We start from the raw sequence: 21,899 nt of genomic DNA, 5'->3' as shown, positions 1-21,899 counted from the left end.
CTGTTATATCTCCTTTGGTCTGTCTTTTGTTTTGTTTTGTGTTCCCTTTTTTTAAGGAGTGTCACAGCATTTTCAGAGGGCAGCGGAGAGCTCCAGACCCATTACTCATGTTGCATGCTATCTATATAAATATCTGATGTTCATGCTTTAGTTGGGAGTAGATTCTTGGAACAATTCATTCTGCCTCCGCTGTCCATGAATTCATTGGTTGACTCTCAATATGACTTTTTCCGCTTTTCCCAGCAGATGAATTTCTTTAGGTAGGTCTGTTTTGAAGCTGGTGCAGAACTTTGATGGCTAGTAAACAAAGTGTGTTCAGTTAGAGCTTCCTCTTTCAGATTAGACTTTGTCTGCAGCCAAATTAAACAGGATTTTAAAATTGCAAAGTTCTTTTGTAGACACAGTCTGATTCTCTCATGGAAAATAAATCATTACAAAAAGTATCTGGAGAGCAGCACTGCTGTGATGCATATTTTGTCAGGCAGTACCTTTCTAGAGTAAACTTAAAAGCAAATTAAATCAAGCTGGCTTGCCAAAATAGCAATGAAGCAGTAGTACTTTGTATTTTGGTCTGGTAAGGCTTGCATCTCTAGGATTTAAGTCAGTAAATTGTCTTTTGTAGCGTCAGTAACATGACAGTGTTGCATTAAAGATTTTATTTCATGTGGTCTGGCTTCATTAGAAGCATCTACTACAACTACCATGGCAGTGGCAGATGCCTAATCACTGGGTAGTCTTTAAGTTATTTATGGGGTGGCGGGGAACACAATTCTGAACTGGGTTGAACTTCCCTAGAGCTTTTTTTGTGTGTTTGATTTAAACATAACATCTTCCCTCCCATTATTTAATTAAGAATCCGTTTGTGCCTCCAGAGATGGCTTTCCTGTTCTGCTCAGTGACTGACGGGTGGGCTGAGAAATCCCCATTTAAAACATCCTGATCAGGCTAGTTGCCTGCAGGCTGGTTTGGTTTGTGGGATGCTTCCAGCCCGCTCACCACTGTTTTCCAGTGAGGGGTTGCTTGAGCAGTGGATACATCCCAGAGAGTTGACTTGCCTGTTCCTATGCCTGCCTGCAACTGGAGATGAGCCATTTTGGCTCAGATGCAAGGCGGGTACCAAAGGCTGCTGGTGGGTAAGAGAGGAGGTGGCTGCTTGCACAGTGAGATATGAAGTTACTGTTGACTGTGTGGGGTGATGTAGATGGCCCCAAAATTTCTTTCTAGCCACTCAGGCTGAGTTGTCCTGAAATACAGGATCCTCTGCTAGCAGGATGGTTTTGGGTGACAGGCAGGACACGAGAGGAGAGTGGGAGAAACGGAGAATCATAAGTGCTGACTGTGGCTCTGCCTCTTAACTCCTGTCTAGACCTGGAAAGGGATGCTAACAGACAGCACAGCATGTGGAAAATCAAACCAAAACCACCTTTCTTCTCATTGCCTTTTTTTTTGATGGAAAGAGTACTTGGTGAGGCTTAGATCCAAAGATATCTGTGATTGTGATCCTTTCTTGGGAGAGGACCCCAGAAAAGGGGAGTGGGCCATGCTGATAGAAAATACAACAGAAGGATTGTGTCCTACGTGTCACTGATTCTTCCTAACAGTGTGTTACAACTTTCTTGAGTACAGCTGATAAACTTAGGTGCCTGCTTAGGTGCATCTTCCTGCATAGAAATAAGGGGCTTCACTACCTGTGTTATTTCTGGCTATACAGTCGTCTTCCTTGGGAGCAGTTGCTTAATGTCTCCTAAAGTGAGTCCGATATCTTTAAGCTAAGGCACGAGTTTGCCAGCAAGGAGGCCTGACTCCTTCAGGAGCTACACTAAAACTGATGGTGAGGCAGATGCTGGATGCCAGTGGGCAGTCTCTGCTGGGCTTCTCAGCCTCAGCCGTGCACTCTTGGTGTTTTAACTGGCAATGGGAACTTGGGAGTGGGGGCAAAGCAAAAGGTGGCATCACACTATGGGGCTGAGGTATAAAGGAGCAGAAAAAGGCGACAGGGGTGATGGCCAAGTGTGGAAGCATTGAGATGAAAGGCAGTGTTAGCTGAAGAACAGGTGGGTGTAAATTGGCCTGAGTAAATCCAGATGGAAGCTGGATTTCTCACATCAGAACAGTGAGATTCTGGGACCACTTTCCAACATGTTAGCAAACGAAGAAAAGCTTGTTTTTAAAACGGATGGATCCTGGTAAGCTGTGAGTAGGTTTGAGGAACGAAATAACAGAGGGCTGGATTCAGTATTAAGAAATCTTTGTGTCTGTGGTAATTTGCTTTGAACTGGTGGGGTAGCATGACCCTCCTACTGGCTTTCACTCTTCTAACACTCTCTTTTCTCCGCTAGGTTATTGACTGAGCTCGAATCTCCTTCTTGGTGGCCGTTTAGCAGCAAGCTCTGGAAAGCGCCATTGGAAACTAAGCCAAAGGAAACTGCCACAGTTTCCGATTCGAAAAACCAGGAAGGAATCATAATTAGAATTCCAGTTATTATCACCCACAGAACAGACTCAAATGTCAAGCCAGGAAAACTCACGCTCTTCGCTTCTGGCCTGGAAATCAGTGACTGCAATTCTCAGGTCATTCACCGGTTTGAATCAAAGGATGTAGATGATATCAGAGTTCATACGCCATATGAAATCAGTGTCCGTCAGAGATTTATTGGGAAGCCCGACACCTCTTACCGGCTCTTGTCAGCAAAGATGCCAGAAGCAATCCCCATCTTGGAGATGCAGTTTAGCAAGAAGATACAGTTTTTAGAAGATGCTCTAGGATTTGTTGGTGCCAGAAAGTCTCCTCAGGTAGATTTGGGGACCTCCATTTGGCAAGCAGGTATGTGACAGACAAAGCAATTCATCTGTAAGCAGTAACACTAGTACCAAAAGTTTCCAAGTGGTTTTCAAGCTCAGAATAGTGCATAACATCTACAAGGCAAATCATCCCTCCCTGGCCCCAACAGTGAGACCATGCTGATGATAAAATGCAAGAAATAACTGCTAGGTGAATTTAGGCCCTCTTGCCAAGAGGGAGGCCAGAGATAATAGAAGTGCGTGGCCCTGTTTTAGTCTAGTTGGATTTACTTTCTCCCAACTACATTTGCAAAACCTGTGACTGTAGATGCTGAAGCTGGGTGTCCCTCAGGAGCCTGTCAGCTGGAACATGCCAAGCTCTCTTTAACATTGTGCTCTCAGCTGGTGTTGTCACTAACTCCACACCATTTTGTGAAAGGATTAGCTTAATTTGAGTTTCAGCTACTGGCCGGTGTTTTAACTACAATGTCATTCTTTTTCTGGTGGTCACCAGTTCAGTATTGTGCCACTCTGTGGGGAAGGGTTATTAGAAATCCATTCTTCTCTCGTGACTGCATGCTTTGGAGTCCTCTGTCACTGCTATTTTTCCTTTTTCCAGTTTGTAGCTGGAAGCATATTTTTATTAAACCTGTTGTTCAGTTAATTGTAGAAAATTTAAAACAAATTTCCAGTCCATCAAGTTTTTAAATAACATATGAGATAAACATCACGTTAATTTTCATATCTTATAAAGTAGGATTTTGTTATTTGAGAAGTTCAGGTGTTTGGATTTAGGAGATTTTAAGTCTCAGATTAGGTGAATGCATAGTTTAATTGTTTTAAGAAAACATAGTGGAGACTGAAACCCTTTCACAACTATAAGAATGACCTTCCTTACTACTATTACTACTTCTAAAATTCCAGGGAGGGTTGTTTTTTGGTTTTGTAATCCAACCCTGGATTCATTTGGAGAACTGGTGAATTTTTGTCTTGTTAGGAGTTTATTTCTATCAACACACCTGAATCCTCTTTTTTTCCTAATTGTTAGTGACAAAAGAACAAATTGGTGGATGGGTTTATTGCCAGTATATTAAAAACGAGTAGAAAAATGATACAATAAAACAATAGATGAACCTATTTCTGTGCACCAAGCTAAAACTGGACTTCAGCAGGGAGGATAATGTCCTCTTGTTGACGAGTCGTCAAGGGCCATAGCTTGGAAAAGCTTGTTAATTTTTAAGGAAGTAAGTCTTGGGCATCTGGCACCAAAATGTCAGCACAACAACTTAGAGGAAAAACAACCTGCTGGTTTCTTAAGCACTGAGTTATTCCAGCAAATTGGTGTTCAGTTCCTGATGGTCTTAAGACTGGTTACATAAAATAATTGGTTATACAGCCCTACTGTGCTTAATTTCCCACTGCTCTGCTCTGTTTGCATCTGAGTCAGTGAGTCAAGGATATTGCTCTCCTACCCCCACCTGCATTTTGACTGTTTAATTTGGAAATGTCAGTAAAGAAAACTGGAGGTTATGGAAATCTTGACTTCTCCAGCTCCACCAAAACCCTGTTTGTTCCTTCCCCAGAGTCTGTCGCTGTCTTGTCTTCTGTCGCAAGATGGCAGTCACGGACTGCGTTTTAACCTCTGGGTTTTTTCCATGGCTGCTCACATGGTGGAAATACTGATTTTTGTTTCTCCCCCCCACCCCCAAGCAGGGGGGGAAGTCGTCTGTTATGCATGCCTGCCTCTGTGTACGCATAAAATATATGTGTGTATTTTCAGATAGCGAATGTTGATTCAGAGACTTATAGGAGAAATATCCTTGAAGCGGAGCTATATCTGTCTTGGCAAACTGGCTGGTAACGTTCTTTGCCCTCGGTGGTACAGCTCAGAGATGTGAACATTTCCACAACTGTCATAGTCTCATCTGGATCCTGTCTGTTTTACTAGTCCTGCCTTAAAGTTGTGCATATTGCACATTTGTATAAGTAAATACAAAAAACTCTTATGTCCTAAGAGTTTTGGCTTGATTCCACCTAGAAGAGGAATTTGTGAAGAGTTTTGTACACACCAGATTATCTGAAAGTATTTTTAGCTGCTTTGCATGTCTTTTCTGACTGTATTTTTTTGGACCAAGCCACATGGGTGTTTAAATGCTCAGGGCAGAGCAGTGAGATATGCTTTGTAACTGAGGTTCTTCTGTGCTGGATCAAACCAGTACTTTCCTAGCTGATAACATCCTCAATAATGGCTGATATCAGCTCCCCAAGATTAAAAAGCACAAGAAATCCCACAGTGTGTCTGCAGTCTAACAATCTAGGGCAGTGCAGTCTCAGTCCTAGCTGAAGACTGGCATTCACAGTTTTTTATCCCTTTTGAGGCTGCTTACCCCTATGACCGAGTGTTCTCATTATTATGAGTTTCCAGCACTTTGTTCAGGGGTTTGGTAGCTTGTCGTCCTCACGTGGTGGCATTTGAGTCTCACAGTCCAACTGCGTGTAACACAAACGAAACAAAATTGCTTTTTAAGTGTTTCTGTCTTTCTATTCAATTCTGTCCCTTTTTAAAAACTAGAAGATTGCTGGGAAGTGCCAGATCTCCTTCCTTATCCCATTCTTTTTGTGCATCTTTGTCATGTCCCCCTCCTGTTCTTGTCCTCAGCGAGATTAATAGAGTGAAATGGATAGATTTCTTGTTTTTAATGAAATAATTAGCATATGGTGACACTCAGCTGATAAGAAACACAAAGAATCTCGTCTGGCTATTTGCTGCTGTAGGAGGGTCTGCTGTTCCCTCCCCACTTTGTCCTCTGAGGGACACCATGACAGTAAATTACCAAAAGCAGTGTTTTTCAGTGCCTGGTTCTTAGCCCCTCCGAATACAAGGAGCATTTGCACAGGGTAACACTAGTGCAGTGAATGACTTGCTTGTCTTAAATCTTGACGGTGTCTGAGTCCAGTGACTCTCAGGCTGATAACCGAATAATTCCAGGGATTATGAGTTTGCAGTAATTACTTGAGAGGGATTTAGGGTTTGGTGCTTTTGGTTTAGCTTTTGTCTCCCTTTTCACAGGGAAGTAATGCTATCCAAAGCAGTCAGGTGTACACCGTCACTTGGCCAGCCAGCAGGGCACCAGCTCTTTGACCTGGCAGTGAGCTTTGGCCTCTGACATGCGTTCTGTCCTGGTGTACATAAAAGCTGCTGTCGCTGTCCTGTGCTGGGTCAGGCCATGTGCTCACAGGTGACAGTGGTAGCATTAGCTTCTTTCTTGGTGCCTCTTTAAGTGGGAGAGCTTCGGAGATGTTTGAAGCGCCTCTAGGAGCCAAGATGTGTGTCTCGGGTGTTTAGCACCCATCTGCATCAGAAATAACAACCTTTCCTTGCAGCACGTCCCTGCTACCCTACTGGGTAGTATCAGATACTGCAATAAGAGCTGATGCTTTAAATAAAGGACAGGTGGCATGTTACACGAGGGATTGCGTCCACGCTGCTTAGCTGGGGGTGGCTGTTAGCGTCAGTGTTGCCCTTCTGTTTCAGGGGTTTGCTGACTTGACTCTTGGGCTCTGTCCCTGATCCATCACTTTTAAATTCTTTAATTAAAATGGTTAAAGAGAAAAGAAACAGCAGGTGGAGAATCCTCATTTACTTGATTGGGAGTGTGTTGCTGCTTCTTCGCTTTCTGTTCAGATGAATCCCCACTGCCCGAAATGAACCCATTCTCCAAATGCTGCCTTTAATAATAAGTCATGTCTTGGCAGCCTGGTCACTTCCAGGTTAGGCATTGTACAAAGTACAGCTTGAATCCTTTCTAGAAGAACATAGCTTAATGGGCAAGATTGGAATAGGCTTCTCTGTGCTTGTCCCCTCACAAACTGCTGTGGAGCAAAGCAGAGGTCAACCAGTTTGATACTAGCACTAGTCCTCCCTATTGGTACAGGAGATGGCAGTCTGACCATGGGAATTTCTCTTGCAGCCACAGGACTCCTGGGAGGAGTGGTGCAGCCCAGCTCTCCGGTGGGAGGCAGAGAAGGGATGGACAATGACCAGGTTCAGCTGCAGAAGCAAGAGAAGATCTCCCAGGAAGAAGCAAAAGAGCTGAAACAGGTATAAGTTGAGATAACTTTGATAAGAGTTGTTTCACTCCCTCTGCTTCCCTAATAACCTGCATTTTCATCATCAGAAACATAGTCATTGTCCTTAAAACATTCCTCTACCTAAATTTAGATGGGTATATTTTAAAAATTAGTTAATCAAGCCTGTGATTAAAATAGACTGATAACTTTATATTTGTTTTTAACTATTTTGAACAAATCGGGGATTATCAGCAAAATATACTAAGTGATAGGTTTATAACCCAAGGAAAATCCTTAACTGTAACCTGTTTTTTCTTGAAGATTAAGAAGCTGAACAATTAAATAATTTTCAGCTTTTTTTTGTGTTTTCCCTATGCTATCTTATTCTTTTTAGTAAGGATAAGCAGTTCTGTTTCAGAAGCAGCCATAAAGTTGAACAAAGTGTTTTACAAACACACAGAGAGAATTTGTAGTTAGGAAATAAGTATGCAGTCCAGCAAATTAATAAAGGGGAAATAGGTTGGAGATTTTACTAGACAAAAAATATTTATTTAAAGTAATCCAGTCTGATATTGTTCCTCTAAATGGCTCTTCAAGGAATTTCTCTCATAGCCGATGTTCAGAACTTTTAGTGAAGAATCCTTCTTTGTAGTATGTGGTTGATTGGAAACAGTGAGCTAACTGGAAAAGCAAAGGAATATGGTTTTAGTGGGTTTTCCATTAAAATTGGTTTACTGGTGATGATCATAGCCACATCAGAAGATGTGATTGAAGATTAAACTTTATTCTCTCCCCTCCTTACCCCACCTCCAGCATCTTATTCTTTTTGATATTCCATCTGTAGCTTGGTGATAGCATCATGTGAAGTCTTTGATAATTCTATTGCCTCTTAGTCAAGTCTGCAGTTTTCCAGCCCCCTTCTTTTATTTTATAGTTGGGTATTAGAATACGGCAAATTCTGTTAGCTTGAGTGCATTTGAGAGTCAAAAGCACTTAGTAGTGACTTGAGTGGCTACAAATGAAAACTTCTTGCAAGAAAAATCTATTTATTAAAATTAACCAAAGCCAGTTGGGTAAGTGAGAGTTTAACCTTTGCAGAAGATTAATTTCAGAAATTTCTGAAACTTGCTGTGCTGGATGGCGGACTAGAAACAGCGTTAAATGACCAGTGTTAAAACAAAACAAAACACTTTCAAGATTAACTGCAGCTCAAAAGACAATTCTGGTATTTATTTATACCACACCAAGCCAAGAATTTTTAAGCTAGTTAATGATTTGGGGTGAGCTTGTGGGGTGGCGTGGGTGGGGAGAGGATCTGAATGCCAAACTGACAGGCCATGAATTGGCCTGATTTTTTTCCCAATAATTGCTGAGCACCTGTTCCCTGAAAGCCAGGCCTCTTTAGTCATCATTCTAGTCATGAATAATTTTAAGGTACATGCCGTAATTTCCTGTAAAACTCCTGTTTCTTTTCCTTACTAGGAATCACCACATAAATACACAGTCTTAGACCAAAACTTGCTTCTGTAACCAAAATATAATCAAGATCTTTTAACTGAAATATCTTATTTGGGGTTTTTGAAAAACAAAATGGACTATTCACCATTTAATCATTCTCCCTTCTCATCTTTTAAAGAGCTTATCTTTTATCATGATCTATGATTTTATGAAAAAAAAAATAAGCGTTTTTTTTGAAGCAGCGTTGACCTTTTGGAAGATTTTAAGGGAGAGTATTTCTCAGTTGTAGTTGTACAAATAGCAGCAATCTATTATTCATGCATGTACACACTTTGTACAACTGTTGTGTATGCAGAAGGGCTAGTTGTTCCTTCCTTAAATGCCAGCTTTTCAGCACTATAGTTCTGATTTGTAGCTGTACACAAGAAAACTTAATGCAGTATGAAGGACTGTTGTTCATGGACTACTACTGAAGACACATTTTGCTACAACTTGTAGAAAAGGGTCTCTAGGAATTGCTTCCCCAGGGCCAGTTTTTGAACAGCAAACTTTGTTAGTGCTTGATACTATCGAAGTGGTTGGCTGTGACTGGAGAAGCAGGGCATGGGGAGTTCAGCATCTTCCAACAAATCTTGTGAATTGGGAATGAAGCCTCTGATGTTGTACAGACTGGTGTCTCTCCAGCTGCTCCCAGTTGTCCAAGCACTGCTTTTTCTCATTGTTCTAAAGTGCAAAGCAGAGTAAAATAGCTCAGGATCTTTCAGTTCTGTTAGGAGAGAATGTGGTGAGATTTAGAGGGGAAGTGTAAAGATGTGGAAGTGAAGGAAAGTATGATTGAAAGGGGGAGTTCCTACCAGTAAAAGGGAATTTGAAAGGTATAAAAGTTGGGGATGTATTCTAATGGGGTTCAAGGGCAGCATCATGGTAAAAGCTATACAAAGCCTTTTGGGTATTGAGCCCCTGGAAGCGTCGAGGTGAAGATCTTGAAACTACATCTGAGCAGGACATTTAATACTTATCTAAAGGTATGTCAAGGCTTTATCTAAGGTTATATTTGCTATATTCAGTCATTTTATAGTTGAGCAGTGGGTTAAGTCCATAAAGAGAAAGCAGGACAGGGAACCAGGAGCTTTGTCTCACTTCCAGCTGTGTGGCCTTAAGCAGTCATTCATGAGCTAGGTTGTAGGGTGCTCCTTGCTGAGGTGTAGGCTGCTGCTTTGTCCTTTTTTTTCTCCAAATATGTCTCATCAACGAGCAGTATGCATAGTCACATAGTTGTTTTTAGCCTGCAGCAAGGGCTTGTCTTTCATTGATGCAGTTGCTCCCAGAGAGCTTCTTTGCACTGCTTCAGTTCAGGTCCCACTTTGGGAATGAGCAGGATGATGGTTAAGCATGTTTTGCAAAGTATTTAGAGAGTAAAAAAGGAAAAACAGTTACAAGTCCAAAGCATTAACATGCATTGAAGACAAGGTTACTTGTGGCATCAGACTTCCATGAATGAATTGAAGGTATTTGAAGTACTTATGTTGATAACTACAGTGTTTTTCTTAGCAGTTTCTTCTCTTGAGGATTATGATCTTTTATTCTTTGATTATCTGTAATGCAAGCACTTGTTTTTTTAAAAAAACAACAAAATCACAAAGCCCAGAAGAGTTTGGCTGTCCCCCTTATTACTTGTGATGTGGGTAAGTCCAGCAGAACTTTTGAAGTTGGAGAAGTAAGAGGAATTTGTGATGAACAGACAAATAGTTGTTGCTCAAAAACAAAGTACTTGCAATAATAACAGTAGATGTTTTGCAGCAGGAATTGTTGAATGATGTTGAATTCCTTCCATTAGAGCTGGAAGCGCTGAGCATCTGCAGTTGTGATCAGGTGCCTAAGTAAAGGACTTCACCAAGACTTCATGAAGGGACATTTATGTTAAAAACACAGAGTTTGTGACAGTGTGAGCTGTGTTCCTTAGCTGTGCTATAGAGATGGAGAGAGAAGCCTACAAAGTTCCTGTGGTCTCTGGCTGAGCCTCTGCCTACCGCCTCGCTGTGGCTGACATAATGGCACCGGGTGTGGGAGGGGATATGATAATATTAGCTTAAGGGCTGTGGTCGAGGGGGGGGAATTCACTAAATTTGAATTTATTTTGCCAAACCAGTGCTTTCTAATTTCCAAAACCGTTCCTGCCAAAGAACTGTTGCCCTGATATTTACTGTGGGCAAATCATGTATGCCATGAAGACAGAGATACTATTAAAGAAGTTAATTCTGTAACGTTGGGGAAAAAACCCACATCCCAGTGCATATCTTTGTGATGTTTGCTTCCTCGATGTCTTCTTGGGTCTAGATAGTTCCATTTCAGTCCTTTTCTACTTTCAGAGTCTCTTCAGTGTTTATTTACCCTTTTATTATGCCCTCATCTCAGGAAATCACAACCGTTAGGTCAGAGAAAAAGTGTTTTGTTGAGGAACCGTTCATTCCAAGTGCTAAATACCAAATTTGCTCATGGGATGGCCTTGTTCCATGGCCTGTAGCGATCAACTGACAACTGATCTTAACACACACATGTAATGACCATGCCCTGGATTTATTTTTTGGAAGGCACAATACAGGGAGAGAACTGAGGTCCTCACAACTAACGCTTTGTATTTGCTTGTCTGTAACTTAAGTATTTAATGGTACCAAAATAAAAGGTGGTACTTAAGCCTGTGGAGCTGCTTGAGTATCTTTTTTCCAGACAAGGCCATTTATATGTTAGTGGCACCATGGGTGCTTAGTACTCCCTGAAAAGGTAAATCAAATTGGACTTCTGTCCAAGACGAACTAATGGGAGAAATCAGCCACTAAGAATAAGATAGTGAACAATGACCCTTCCATACTGTCTGAATAGCCACTGGCTCAAAAGAGCTGATGCTTTCAAATTTGTTTACTTTTGTGTGCTTCAGTTACAAGGGACCTGCTGTCCTGTCAAACTTGCCTATTCCAGTGTTTTCTGTGCTCAGAAGTTTTGTGCTACAATAGACACTCTGATTTTCTAGAGCAGGCAGAAGCACTTTTGCTAGTGGCTGGTGTAGAGTTTGGGTGTTCGTACACCAAATACAACTCTGGATCAAGCAGAAGGAAGGTCTGTGCTTTGCATAGCTACAGGCACATGGCTGGTAGTGGCAATCCCAAACAGGAAGCATGCTGAAGTAACGTAAATCCATAGATTTTTGTTATGGCACGTTGCACTTGTCTCGTGAGGCATTGACAAATGTTCTCTAGTAATTTGTGTTGCAGTTGTTTAATGTGTTTCTGCTCTCTGCTGTCTCCCTGCCCATTTCCAGGTGCAGTGGGAGAGGATGTGGACAGGCCTCAATATTTTTGGTGCAAGATCACTCAATCCCTATTGTGGGTTTGAGCCCATCGGAATATTTTAGGTGTTATCCCTGCTCACCTGCAATATGTTCAGCACAGAGGTGAAGCACTGTATTAAATCATGACAAGTTACCGCTGTCAAAACCTGTGTTTACACCCTAGTTCAGAGTGCTCCAAACAACACTTCTTTGTTTCCTAATAACAGGTGAATTTGGCTGGGGAAGCTGCATTCAATAGCCATTTCTGGTTATATGTGCTCTGCTTTAGTATTCAGACCTCAGTTGCACGGGGATAATGGAGTGGATGTCAGGGATGATTTCAGGGAGTTCAAACTACAATTGGCAATACTTCCTGCAAATGACACTTTCTGTGTCTTATTTTTACTGCTGGATATTCAGTGTATTACGATGGTCGATGATAATTCACAAGCTTTAGCTAAACTGCATTATTATGATGGCATCTCAGGACCCAAACCAAACTGAGGTCTGCACTTTAAAATCTTTAGGATACAATCTGTGTTTGTACAGTACCTGGCACTTTGAGTTTAGGTCTTCAGGTGGTGTGGCAAAATGATGAAGTAACAGAGCTAAGTACTGAGCAGTTTCACGGGCTTGGAGTCCATTTGTGTCTGTTGTGACTGTCTCCAGCTAAGCTGGTTGCTCGGCTCTCACTTGAGCCAAAGCAAAGAGGAATGGGCAGCACTTGAACTTCTCCTTAAGCAGGTCCATAAAATAGAGCACATGAATCATGACCTAAATTGCAGTGCGTTGTCTAGGTCCCCATAGTCTGTACAAGAACTTCGGGTACATAGCTTGGATGGACACCTCTTCTCCCAGCAAGGCCCAGGTCTGCTGTAGTTGAACACTTGACGCAGGGTGGATTTGGAGAGCAGTGACAAATTTGCTTCCTTGTTTTTTACAGCAAGAACTCTGTGCGTGGGAATATTAGGTAACTTGCCTGAAGTTGCACAGAAAATCTGTGGCAGAGCCACAAAGATAAATCAGACTTTCCAAATTATAATCTGGTGGCATAAATCTGAGGCTGTCTCAGTGTGAGATTGACCAGTGCCCGAGGAAATGTTCCTTTAAAATGCATCTTTGATGGCCTCATACCTGCTGTTTGGCTTTGTGTAACAGATAGAGTTTCATGCTGAGTTTTCATGTCTTGGTTCACTGTCCAAATTACATGCTGGCACAGAAGACACTGCTGCTCTGAGCAGCTGACAGAACTGGAGCAGTGATAACTAGACATCTTGCCATCATTTTGCTTTGCAAAAATAGTGACCAGCTTTGGCCAGGCTTCAGGTTCCAGTAACTCTTTCCAGCAAGCTCTGTGGACTGTGCTGGAAAAGCATCTTAACCATTTCAGGTCCCATTGGATTGAGTAGCAGCTCTCAGCTTGAACAGTTGAAGATGCTGACAGACAAAGGGTTAAGGGATTTATTACCAGACTCTCTTAGGCAAAGAGAATTAACAGATGAAAGTGAGCCACTTGCCTTTTATTTTTGTGTGTGAGTAACCACATCATCATCGCCTGCTGTGTTTCAAGGCAGAGCCTAATTGGCAGGTGAACTGAGCAGAGCCCTGTAGCCGACTGGGTTTCCATTTTACTGCTTTCGTATTTTAAAAGCTTTTCTGTTCTCAACAATTGTGTCTTTTTCTGTATTTTAAATGTTAAGCATACTCTAATGAATGCAAAGCCTATCAAAAGTAATTTGGTTTGAAACTAAAAATAATCTGGTTTTCATGGCAAACCTGGGCCTTTTTTGGGGCACAATTTTGATTTAAATAAATTGGGTGCCTCTTGGAGAGGTGGGGAAGGAGGAGTGTCCCTGCTTCCTTTCTGCATCCTCTCATGCCAGTCCCTGCTTTGCTACATAGCTCTCTTGGAGGCTTGTGCTGTATGTCACCACATTTACCTTCCTTATTTGCTGGCTCAATGGATTTCACAAGCTGAGATGTGCTGGGTGAGGACACAGCTCAGGAAAGCTCAACCTACCACACTGCTAAGGGTGTTCGGTGATAAACTTCCAATAGTGTGTGCCTTGCTGCAGCAGAAGGAGGAGTTGAATGGCCAGAGGGCCCATTCAGGAGCATGTGTCAAGCCATGATCTAGAAAGCGTCATCAGCTGCTGCTGCTTTTGATCTGCTGTGCTGGAAAACTAATTTTGGGATGCTCTTGGATAAAACTCTTTAGTAAACTTGCTGAAAAAAATGTCAGTGTGAACCATCTTTAAATCATCTGCAAATCACGAAGCACATGTCTTTCACTGCCATCCTTTAGGATATACTGAAAGAATGAGGTCTCTTCTCTCTTAAACTAGTATAAAGAATTAAAAGTTTATTGGAGTGGAGGGTGAAACCCTGTAATCTTCTCTTAGCTGAACATTGAAGCTGGTCTTGCTCTTAGTTGGGTGGAGTGGACCAGAAGACCTTCAGGGGTCTTTTTGAATCTTAATTATACTGTGACTTCATGAATGGTAGGAGTCATTTCATGTAGCACTGGCTACTTTATGTATTTATATGTACATTTGTATATATAAAATATATGCAGAAAAAGCTCAAAGAAAAGACTGAGGGAAAGCTACCTCTGAAGTTCCTTCCCATTTCCAAGTAGTAAAGTTACTTCCTCAGGAAAGGCAAGACCTTACTTCAGAGCTGTGTCCTGAATCATACACATGATAGATCTGATCATGTAATTTTTCTTTTTGGTGCGTATCCTACACACGTCTACCACCTCCAGTTTGGGGAATACAGCCTCGCTTTCCTGTTACAGTGACAGAACCTAAAGTGTTTCTGTTGGGATAGAAACAGAGGGGGTTTTAGCTTGTAGGTTTGGTAAGAAGAGAAAAAAAGTAGATTAAGCTTGATCCATGGTTTGTTTTGTATTTTTGCTGTGGCAGCCAAATTGCAAAACCAGTTATTCGCACAGCCGTATTTCTAGCTGCTTGTGATTTATGGAAAGAGCTGAGAGATATTTTACGAGATAAATCTCACTACTGTGGCTGACATCCAGCTTTAGTCAAAGCATTTTGTCTGTGTAAAATTCCCCTGCCATTCCAGCTAGATATGATATTCCTCGCTGCTTTTCTCAAACCGGTAACTTGCATAGCTGCAAACGATGGGACTGCTGTGGAATTCAGCCCCACGTGTGGATAAAGGGGCTGCTGATGTTTCACAGCAGCTTTCTTGGTGCTGATTGTATGTATTCTAAAAGGAAAACAAGAAAACAGAGTTTGCCAGTTGTTATGAAAAAAAAAATTAAACATGTATAGAATACAATTCTTTTCCTCTATTTTACGAAAAGCCACTGCTTTATTTTGTTAGACAGGCTGCAGTTCTGGTATCTTCAGTAGCATTACCTGGATGCTCATGTACCACAGCAGTTGATGTTGTGGGATAGTGCTGGGATAATTTGCTTTCTTGGAGACTATTATTGCAATTGAGTGGATAAACTGCTTTTATTAAGCAGATAGCGTGAGGATATCCTCATCATCTGTGGATGCCTAAGGAAGCAGATCGTGTAGGCCAGCAGAGACATCGCCTTTATGATCTGAAGCAACTGAGAATCTGGATTTCCAGTCAGTATGATATGATGCTTCCAAATCTCCCTCTGATACATCCAAGGGAAGGCAGCTGAGGCTTGCCTGTTGGGCAGGTGCTTTCAGTTCATACAACCAGGCTTATTAAGGGAGTAGCCACAAGAGGGAAGAAAAGGCAATGATATGACTCATGCCTTGGACTGCTGCTAAAAGGAGTCAGTGTTACAGGGTAAGGAATTAAGACAGATTTTTCTTGTGTTGTTTGGATCTCTGCTCTTGGACTTGGTTGTGTGAACTGATGAAAATTAAAGTTGAGTAGGCCCCATAAGTCAGTGTACGGTATCGTTATGGATGTCTCTTAGCCTTGAGTGCATCAGCCTGGCTTTCTTCTTTCATTTTAGAAGGTTCTGCCCTGTTTGGACCAGTATCTATAGGCTTTTTCAGACTACAGGGTCTCCTCACAATCGTGGAGTAGCTCAGGGTGTTTGCTTACAGTCCCACATACGAACAGTAATTTGCTAAGTGTAGTGTAAACCAGTTGATATGTAATATAATGCTTGCAGCCTGGAATAGAGCTGTAGCCAGTGCATCTGTTGTTTCTCATCTCGGGTACAGCCTGAGCCTCTTGGCTGCCTTGACGTCCGTTCATACCACACCACCCTCTAGTTCCTTGAAAATTATTTGTTTAGTTGCCCAAGTCTCACTTTTTCCCTTCTGCTCCATCCAATGACACTTCTTTCTTTAGTGGTTTGTAGTAAAACAACGTTTCTGTCCTTTGACCTGGTCCCTGCCTAACCTTGCTACGCCTTCAGCCATGTGATCCCCTTCTGGCTTTGCACCAGCTTTGCTCTCTGTCTGCAGCAGCTCTCAATGTGCACAACATCTCAGGACAAGCTCCTGCTCTAAGATGCAGACATACCGAGGAGATAATAACAGAGCCAGCAAAAAGCTGATGTTTACACTGATTTTTACTTCTAATTTATTTCCCTCCCATATAACCCTAACATTTCAGATTGGATTTTTCTGGTCTTTAGTTCATTGTTTAGTTCATCTCAATTCAGCTTATTAAGCAAGACCTGTGTCTTTTCACCAGCACACTCTCCAACAAATGATTTGGTCATCTAAAGCAATGAAATAACTAATTGCCATTGGTCTATTACATTTCTCAAAGAACTGGCTGGTTGATTGCTGAAAGCTCTCAGTCTTTTCTTCTGACAGATACTAAAGAAACTGAAGGGCCTTGCCTTGGAGACAGAAGCCGAGCTGGAGAGACAAGACGAAGCTCTCGATTCCATCACTAATTCCGTAGACCGCGCAACACTGAATATTGACAAGCAGAACCGCAGAATAAAGAAACTAACGTAGCGCTTGCCGGAGCCAGTGCAGATGGTATCGTGAGGAAGAGGAGGATCGGGGAACTGTGTTTTTCAAGACTGTTTCTTTAATAGACACTTTGATTGCGTGGGAGGTGTTTGCAATATTGTCTGGAATATGATGCTGCTGTTGTCGAGTTCCTGAGGGTTTTGAAAATGTTTCCAGACTTGGATGATATTTGAAGGGCTGTTTCAGGATTAAAAAAGCTGAGACTTCTAATTGCAGTGAAACAATGGTAGTGGATTCTTTACTACAGAAAAATCTGTAAATATGAAGGGGTGTGATACAATCTGAATCAACTTTTATGTGCTTATTTATGTTGCTACTTTTGAAAGGTTTGTTTTTTGTTTTTTTTTTACTGGAATGAAGAAGTGAAGGAGAAATTAACTGCATATGAGACTACTTTAGATGATTACAGCCTATTAATTCTCTCTCAAGGTCTTTCTTTAAAATGGTTAATAGCTGAACTAAGGGCCAGATGTCCAACTGCAAGTCATTGAGGCTTTTTTTTGTAAGTTAATGCTGAGGTGAGCAAATGATGGTGATAAAACCTTGTGTTCCCTGAGCAAATAGTTTTAATAGGTTTCAATCATGCTTTTAATGTACCCAGAAATTTTATAAGAGTAATGAAGACTTAGTGGCCACAGCTGTCTGTTGCCATGTCCTGGGAAATCAAGAGAAGGTGCTTAGTTAATGTGCATTATTGGTAGAGACATCTACTTATTGAGCAGATTTTTTTTTTGCCATTCGATAAATGTTTTGCTTACTTAAGTCACTTATAAAAAGTAAGTGTCGAAGTTTAATACATGCTTCTGCTTTCCAAAAAGGGACTGCTGATCTTCAGTGATCATCTACACATCTTTGTGTGTTCTATTTTTCCCCTTTAAACTGCATACATAGTGAAGGAATTGATCTTAGAGTGGAGAAAGCGATTTTCTTCACATGTGAATTTATTCAGTTCTTGGAGTTCACTGTTTGTATCCCTCACTTAAAGTATTTTTACATTTTTGGTAATAGTCTGACATGGGATGCAGTGTCCTCAGAGTGTCGTGAACATAGCGTTTACTTAGTGTGGTCCCTAAATACCATGTTGGATCTGCGCTGTCACACATCTGATGGGTATTAGTGGAAGGTCTCTTGTCCCTTTCTTTGCTTTTTTGTGCTTCGTTTTCCAAGGATCTCCCTACTGTTCATCTCTGACTCTCTAAATGGGAACTTCATAAGTTGTGTAGAACATCCTGTGGTTTTTGTGTCTACTCCATATTCACAGGCTGAGGGGCCTATGGTCATAACTGTAGACATCTGTATAACATTTGATAGTTGCGGTACATCCATCGATCTTGTGGCTTTTATTTATTTGCACTACCTGGTGGTGAAGCATTTCAAGACTTCTTATAGACCTGTATTTCTAAAATAAAAGGGAATACTGTCAATTGTTGTCTAATACATTTTATTGAGGTTTTAGTTAGCTCCATCGAGACTACAGGACAGTGGAGACTTTTTCCCCATCTAACTTACTTGATACTATGTAGGAGAGATTCCAGGTAATCCATATATCTATCACCTGTGACAGAAAACTCACATTTCATCAATTCCTACAGTTTGCCAGCTATTTTAGTTCGAAGTAGCTGTTGTAATGTGTCTCTTTTTTTTTTTTTAAGTGTTTTTATATTAAAAAAAATTTCATGTATTGCTTTCAAATACACTACTTCTGGTGCAATATTTTTAACTGTGAAGCTTTGAACTGCTTATTCCACTGATAGTTGATGTGAAATTTTCCTATTGCAGAGTAATTCAGCCTACCTTTTAAAGAAAGGTACAGTAAATCACATAGAGTATAGAACCATAGAAGCATAGAATGGTTTGGGTTGGAAGGGACCTTAAAGATCATGTAGTTCCAAGCCCCCTGCCGTGGGCAGGGACACCTTCCACTAGACCAGGTTGCTCAAAGCCCCATCCAGCCTGGCCTTGGACACTGCCAGGGTTGGGGCAGCCACAGCCTCTCTGGACAACCTGTTCCAGTGCCTCACCACCCTCACAGCGAAGAACTTCTTCCTTACATCTAATCTAAATCTGCCCTCTTTCAGTTTAAAGCCAATATCCCTTGTCCTATCACTACATGTCCTTGTGCAGAGTCCCTCTCCATCTTTCCTGTAGTCCCCCTTTAGGTACTGGGAGGCTGCTCTAAGGTCTCCCCGGAGCCTTCTTTTCTCCAGGCTGAACAACCCCAACTCTCAGCCTGTCTTCACAGGGGAGGTGTTCCAGCCCTCTGATCCTCTTTGTGGCCTCCTCTGGACCCGCTCCAACAGGTCCATGGCCTTCTTATGTTGGGGACCCCAGAGCTGAATGCTGCACTGCAGGTGGGGTCTCATGAGAGTGGAGTAGAGGGGGAGAATCCCCTCCCTCGACCTGCTGGTCACACTTCTTTTGATGCAGCAGTATGTTGTTTTCAAGACCTTACTCTACCTTGTTTTGTATTACTTCATATTAGTTTGTTAGTATTGGAGTAAAGTGTACTTCTGCACTGCAAGTTCTTAATTTACAGTCCAAGTTGTTACTGGCATGCACTTTACCTACTTGCTGAATATGGTGATTATATATACATACACTATGTACTGTGAAATAAAATATTGTCTGGGGTTCTCTTGTTTGTTTCTGATACCCAAATCACTGTTGTTTTACTGTGAAAGGAAGGTATGTTTACACAACTAATTATTTCATGAAGTTAAAAGTATACTTCGCACAAAATGTATGTTAACTGAACCTGGTGCTGACTGGGAACGAATCTCTGAACTGAATTAGTCCAAACCAGGATTGCCAAAAGTAAATACTAATTACACATCGTTTAGTTTAGCATTCTTTGTGCCATACTTTTTATTGTTGTGGTTTTTAGTGCTAGCTGTTGCATCTGATTGAGTATTTTGTGGTTTGTGTTAGTCTGACATGTCCATACTAAAGCAAAAAATTGTAATGCTGTTTGTAAGAAGTGACCCATTCTAGAGCTGTGCATTAGCTGAATTTCATGTGCCCAGAGGACTTTCAATCTGTAATTTCTTCTTATTAAATATCTTGGAATAGTGGTCTTCTCTCTTGTATTCACTTGGCTGAGAAATTGCAGTAAAAATTACTCCATCCACCCCCTTTTCATCCTGTGGAACAGAATTTAATGTGGCACTTCTTGTAGGGTTGGGTTTTAGGATAGGCTTTTTTTTTTATTTTATTTTTTTTATTAAAGAAAGAGGGAAAATTTTAACTGGTGGAATATTGTCAATGTGAATGTCAGCTATCCTCAACTGGACAATGAAGTGGGCGAATGTCAGCACGGTGTACGTGGCGGCTGGTACTCTGTCCTGGAGCCTGTTGCACAGGAGCTGCTCCAGTTCTTAGAGAGTGGACTAAGAACTGCTTGGACATGTCACGATTTAAACAGCTTCTCGGTACACAAGTATGAAGATTTTACTCTGATCAAGACTTCTCTTATTAGGTAATAATAGAGCTTCTGTTGTTGCCAGAAGTGCTTAAAGCCTCCTACATTCCCTTCTATCCTAAACCCAAGTGCCGTTATTTTCCAAATAATGTTGCAGATCTGGACCAATGCTCCATGGGGGAAGATGCAGCAGGTAACATGTGCCAAAGAGTATCCTTGTGTTTCGTTCTTCACTGATGTAATTGTTATCTACATGAGGCTAGAGACATACTTCTAGGATAACTTTTACCTTTTATATGCAGTTAGTTCTTTGCTGGTCTTTTACTATAATGGGAAAGGAGGGGGGCTTTTTCATTAGGAAACATAAGGAGAAAAAATTAATAAAAGGGATTCTAACCTAAAAAATAAAAAGGTTTTACTTGGGCAGGCTTTTGAGCCCCTGCAAAACAGAACTAGATTGTACTGTATCATATGGTAGGTTTATTATGCAATGTGTGTTCATGGCAGCGATGAGTGAGCCTGACTGGAGCTTAAATGTATTTCTGCATAGGAGTTTGAATGTCTACTGTGGAATCATTGAAACGCTGGTAATAAACATGGCACTTTGCAATCCTCAGACAAGTGGTGTAAGGAGCTTTTTTCAGGCAATTAATTGATTTAACCAAAGCCTCATAATAGCTGTCTGTGTTTCCAAAGCCAGTGCTTTGAAACCACTGGTATGCTCTTCACAGAAGGAAATGGAGCAAAGCTGCTTGCAAGTGTTGAAGCCTGCCTCTGGGAAGAGTGTTTGGGAGAGAAATTGGCTGTATTTGCTTTTTAATATGACAAACCATGGCAGCAGTATCCCTTGCCTCTGCTCGCTGTGTGTGAGCGATGTCAAACCTCAGCCTGGTGGAGGGAAAAATAATTTTGTAATGATTCTAGTCATAGGTTTAACAGCTGGGCTTTTCAGAGTAAACAGCGCTTGGCTCACCTACTGCCCCGGGCTCGTGTGTTTGCGCCTTTCAGCTGGGCACGAGGCTCCTAATGGGGCTGCTGGGCTGTTCGTTGTGGACCCAGTGGGAAGCGTGCTGGTTTGTGCTTTGCCCACCAGCCTCATCCCTGAGGTGGAGGTGCAGCATGCACTCACTCGGCTCGTCCCAGCCCAGCGAGCCCGTGCTGTCACTGGCGAGCGTTTTGCCTTGTCAAGGTAAATACAGTGCGTGAGGCCAGCTGCATGCGAGCCAGGGCACACTGAAGACAAAACAAGTACCCTGGATTCAAGCTGTCTCCTGTTTGAAGTGGAAAAGTGTTTGCTTAATTGCTTTAAAAGTCCAGCCTGGCTTCTGTCAAGTGGTTTAATTTTAAACCAGCAGATATTAACCCTTTTATGGTTTGGCAGCAGAGGGGTTAAACTAGTTTGAAATTAAGAAGCCCGAGTTCAGGATTCTGGCATTTTTTGATTGTTTCCTAAGAATTTAATTAGATCCTGCATCATTCAGGCTGGGAGGAATAAGAGCTGAAGAGAGGCAAATGGATGATGGTATCGTAAGCTATTGCCTTATAGCAGGCAGTGCACCTTGACCATAACAGCCTGATGCAGCTCCTAGTATGTAGTTAACCCGTCTGTTTTCCAAAAGGTGCCTGCCTGGGTGTTAGCGGTGTCCTCTGCTGCTCTCACCTTTCCTGCTTAGCTCTGTGGATTTGGTGCAGCTTAGAGAAAAAACCCATGGAGCAAGAACTGCCCTGGTTTTTTATGTGACGGCTAAACCACTGAACCATAAGGATGTTCATGGGGGTGAGAGAGAAGTCAGGAAGAGGGAGAGCAGTGGGGCTTTTCCCTCTCAAAAGCATGGTGTGGATTTGGGTGTAGACCCTTGTTTTGCTGGTTGAGAATTTATTCAGGAGCTGACAGCAAAGA

At 41.8% G+C, this 21,899-nt stretch overlaps 1 protein-coding gene across 5 annotated transcripts in view; it reads left to right on the top strand.

Moving 5' to 3' along the window:
• Window positions 1-21,899, top strand: part of SNAP47 (synaptosome associated protein 47) — a 548,280-nt gene that overhangs the window by 11,524 nt on the left and 514,857 nt on the right. For 3 of the 5 annotated variants that reach the window (XM_049798872.1, XM_049798873.1, XM_049798870.1), the window contains 3 exons: window positions 2,340-2,824; window positions 6,753-6,883; window positions 16,417-19,652. In XM_049798872.1, the coding sequence (XP_049654829.1) occupies window positions 2,340-2,824; window positions 6,753-6,883; window positions 16,417-16,563 (763 nt within the window). In that variant the 3' untranslated portion in view covers window positions 16,564-19,652. Of the gene's footprint in view, window positions 1-2,339; window positions 2,825-6,752; window positions 6,884-16,400; window positions 19,653-21,899 lie in introns of those variants that run through there. The other 2 variants (XR_007505848.1, XM_049798871.1) reach the window with 2 other exon arrangements.

This window comes from Accipiter gentilis, chromosome 4, assembly GCF_929443795.1.
Source record: "Accipiter gentilis chromosome 4, bAccGen1.1, whole genome shotgun sequence".
In the NCBI taxonomy this organism is placed as follows: Eukaryota; Metazoa; Chordata; class Aves; order Accipitriformes; family Accipitridae; genus Astur; species Astur gentilis.
Note: the sequence above shows the minus strand (reverse complement) of the source record. Positions and strands in the feature narration are given on the sequence as shown.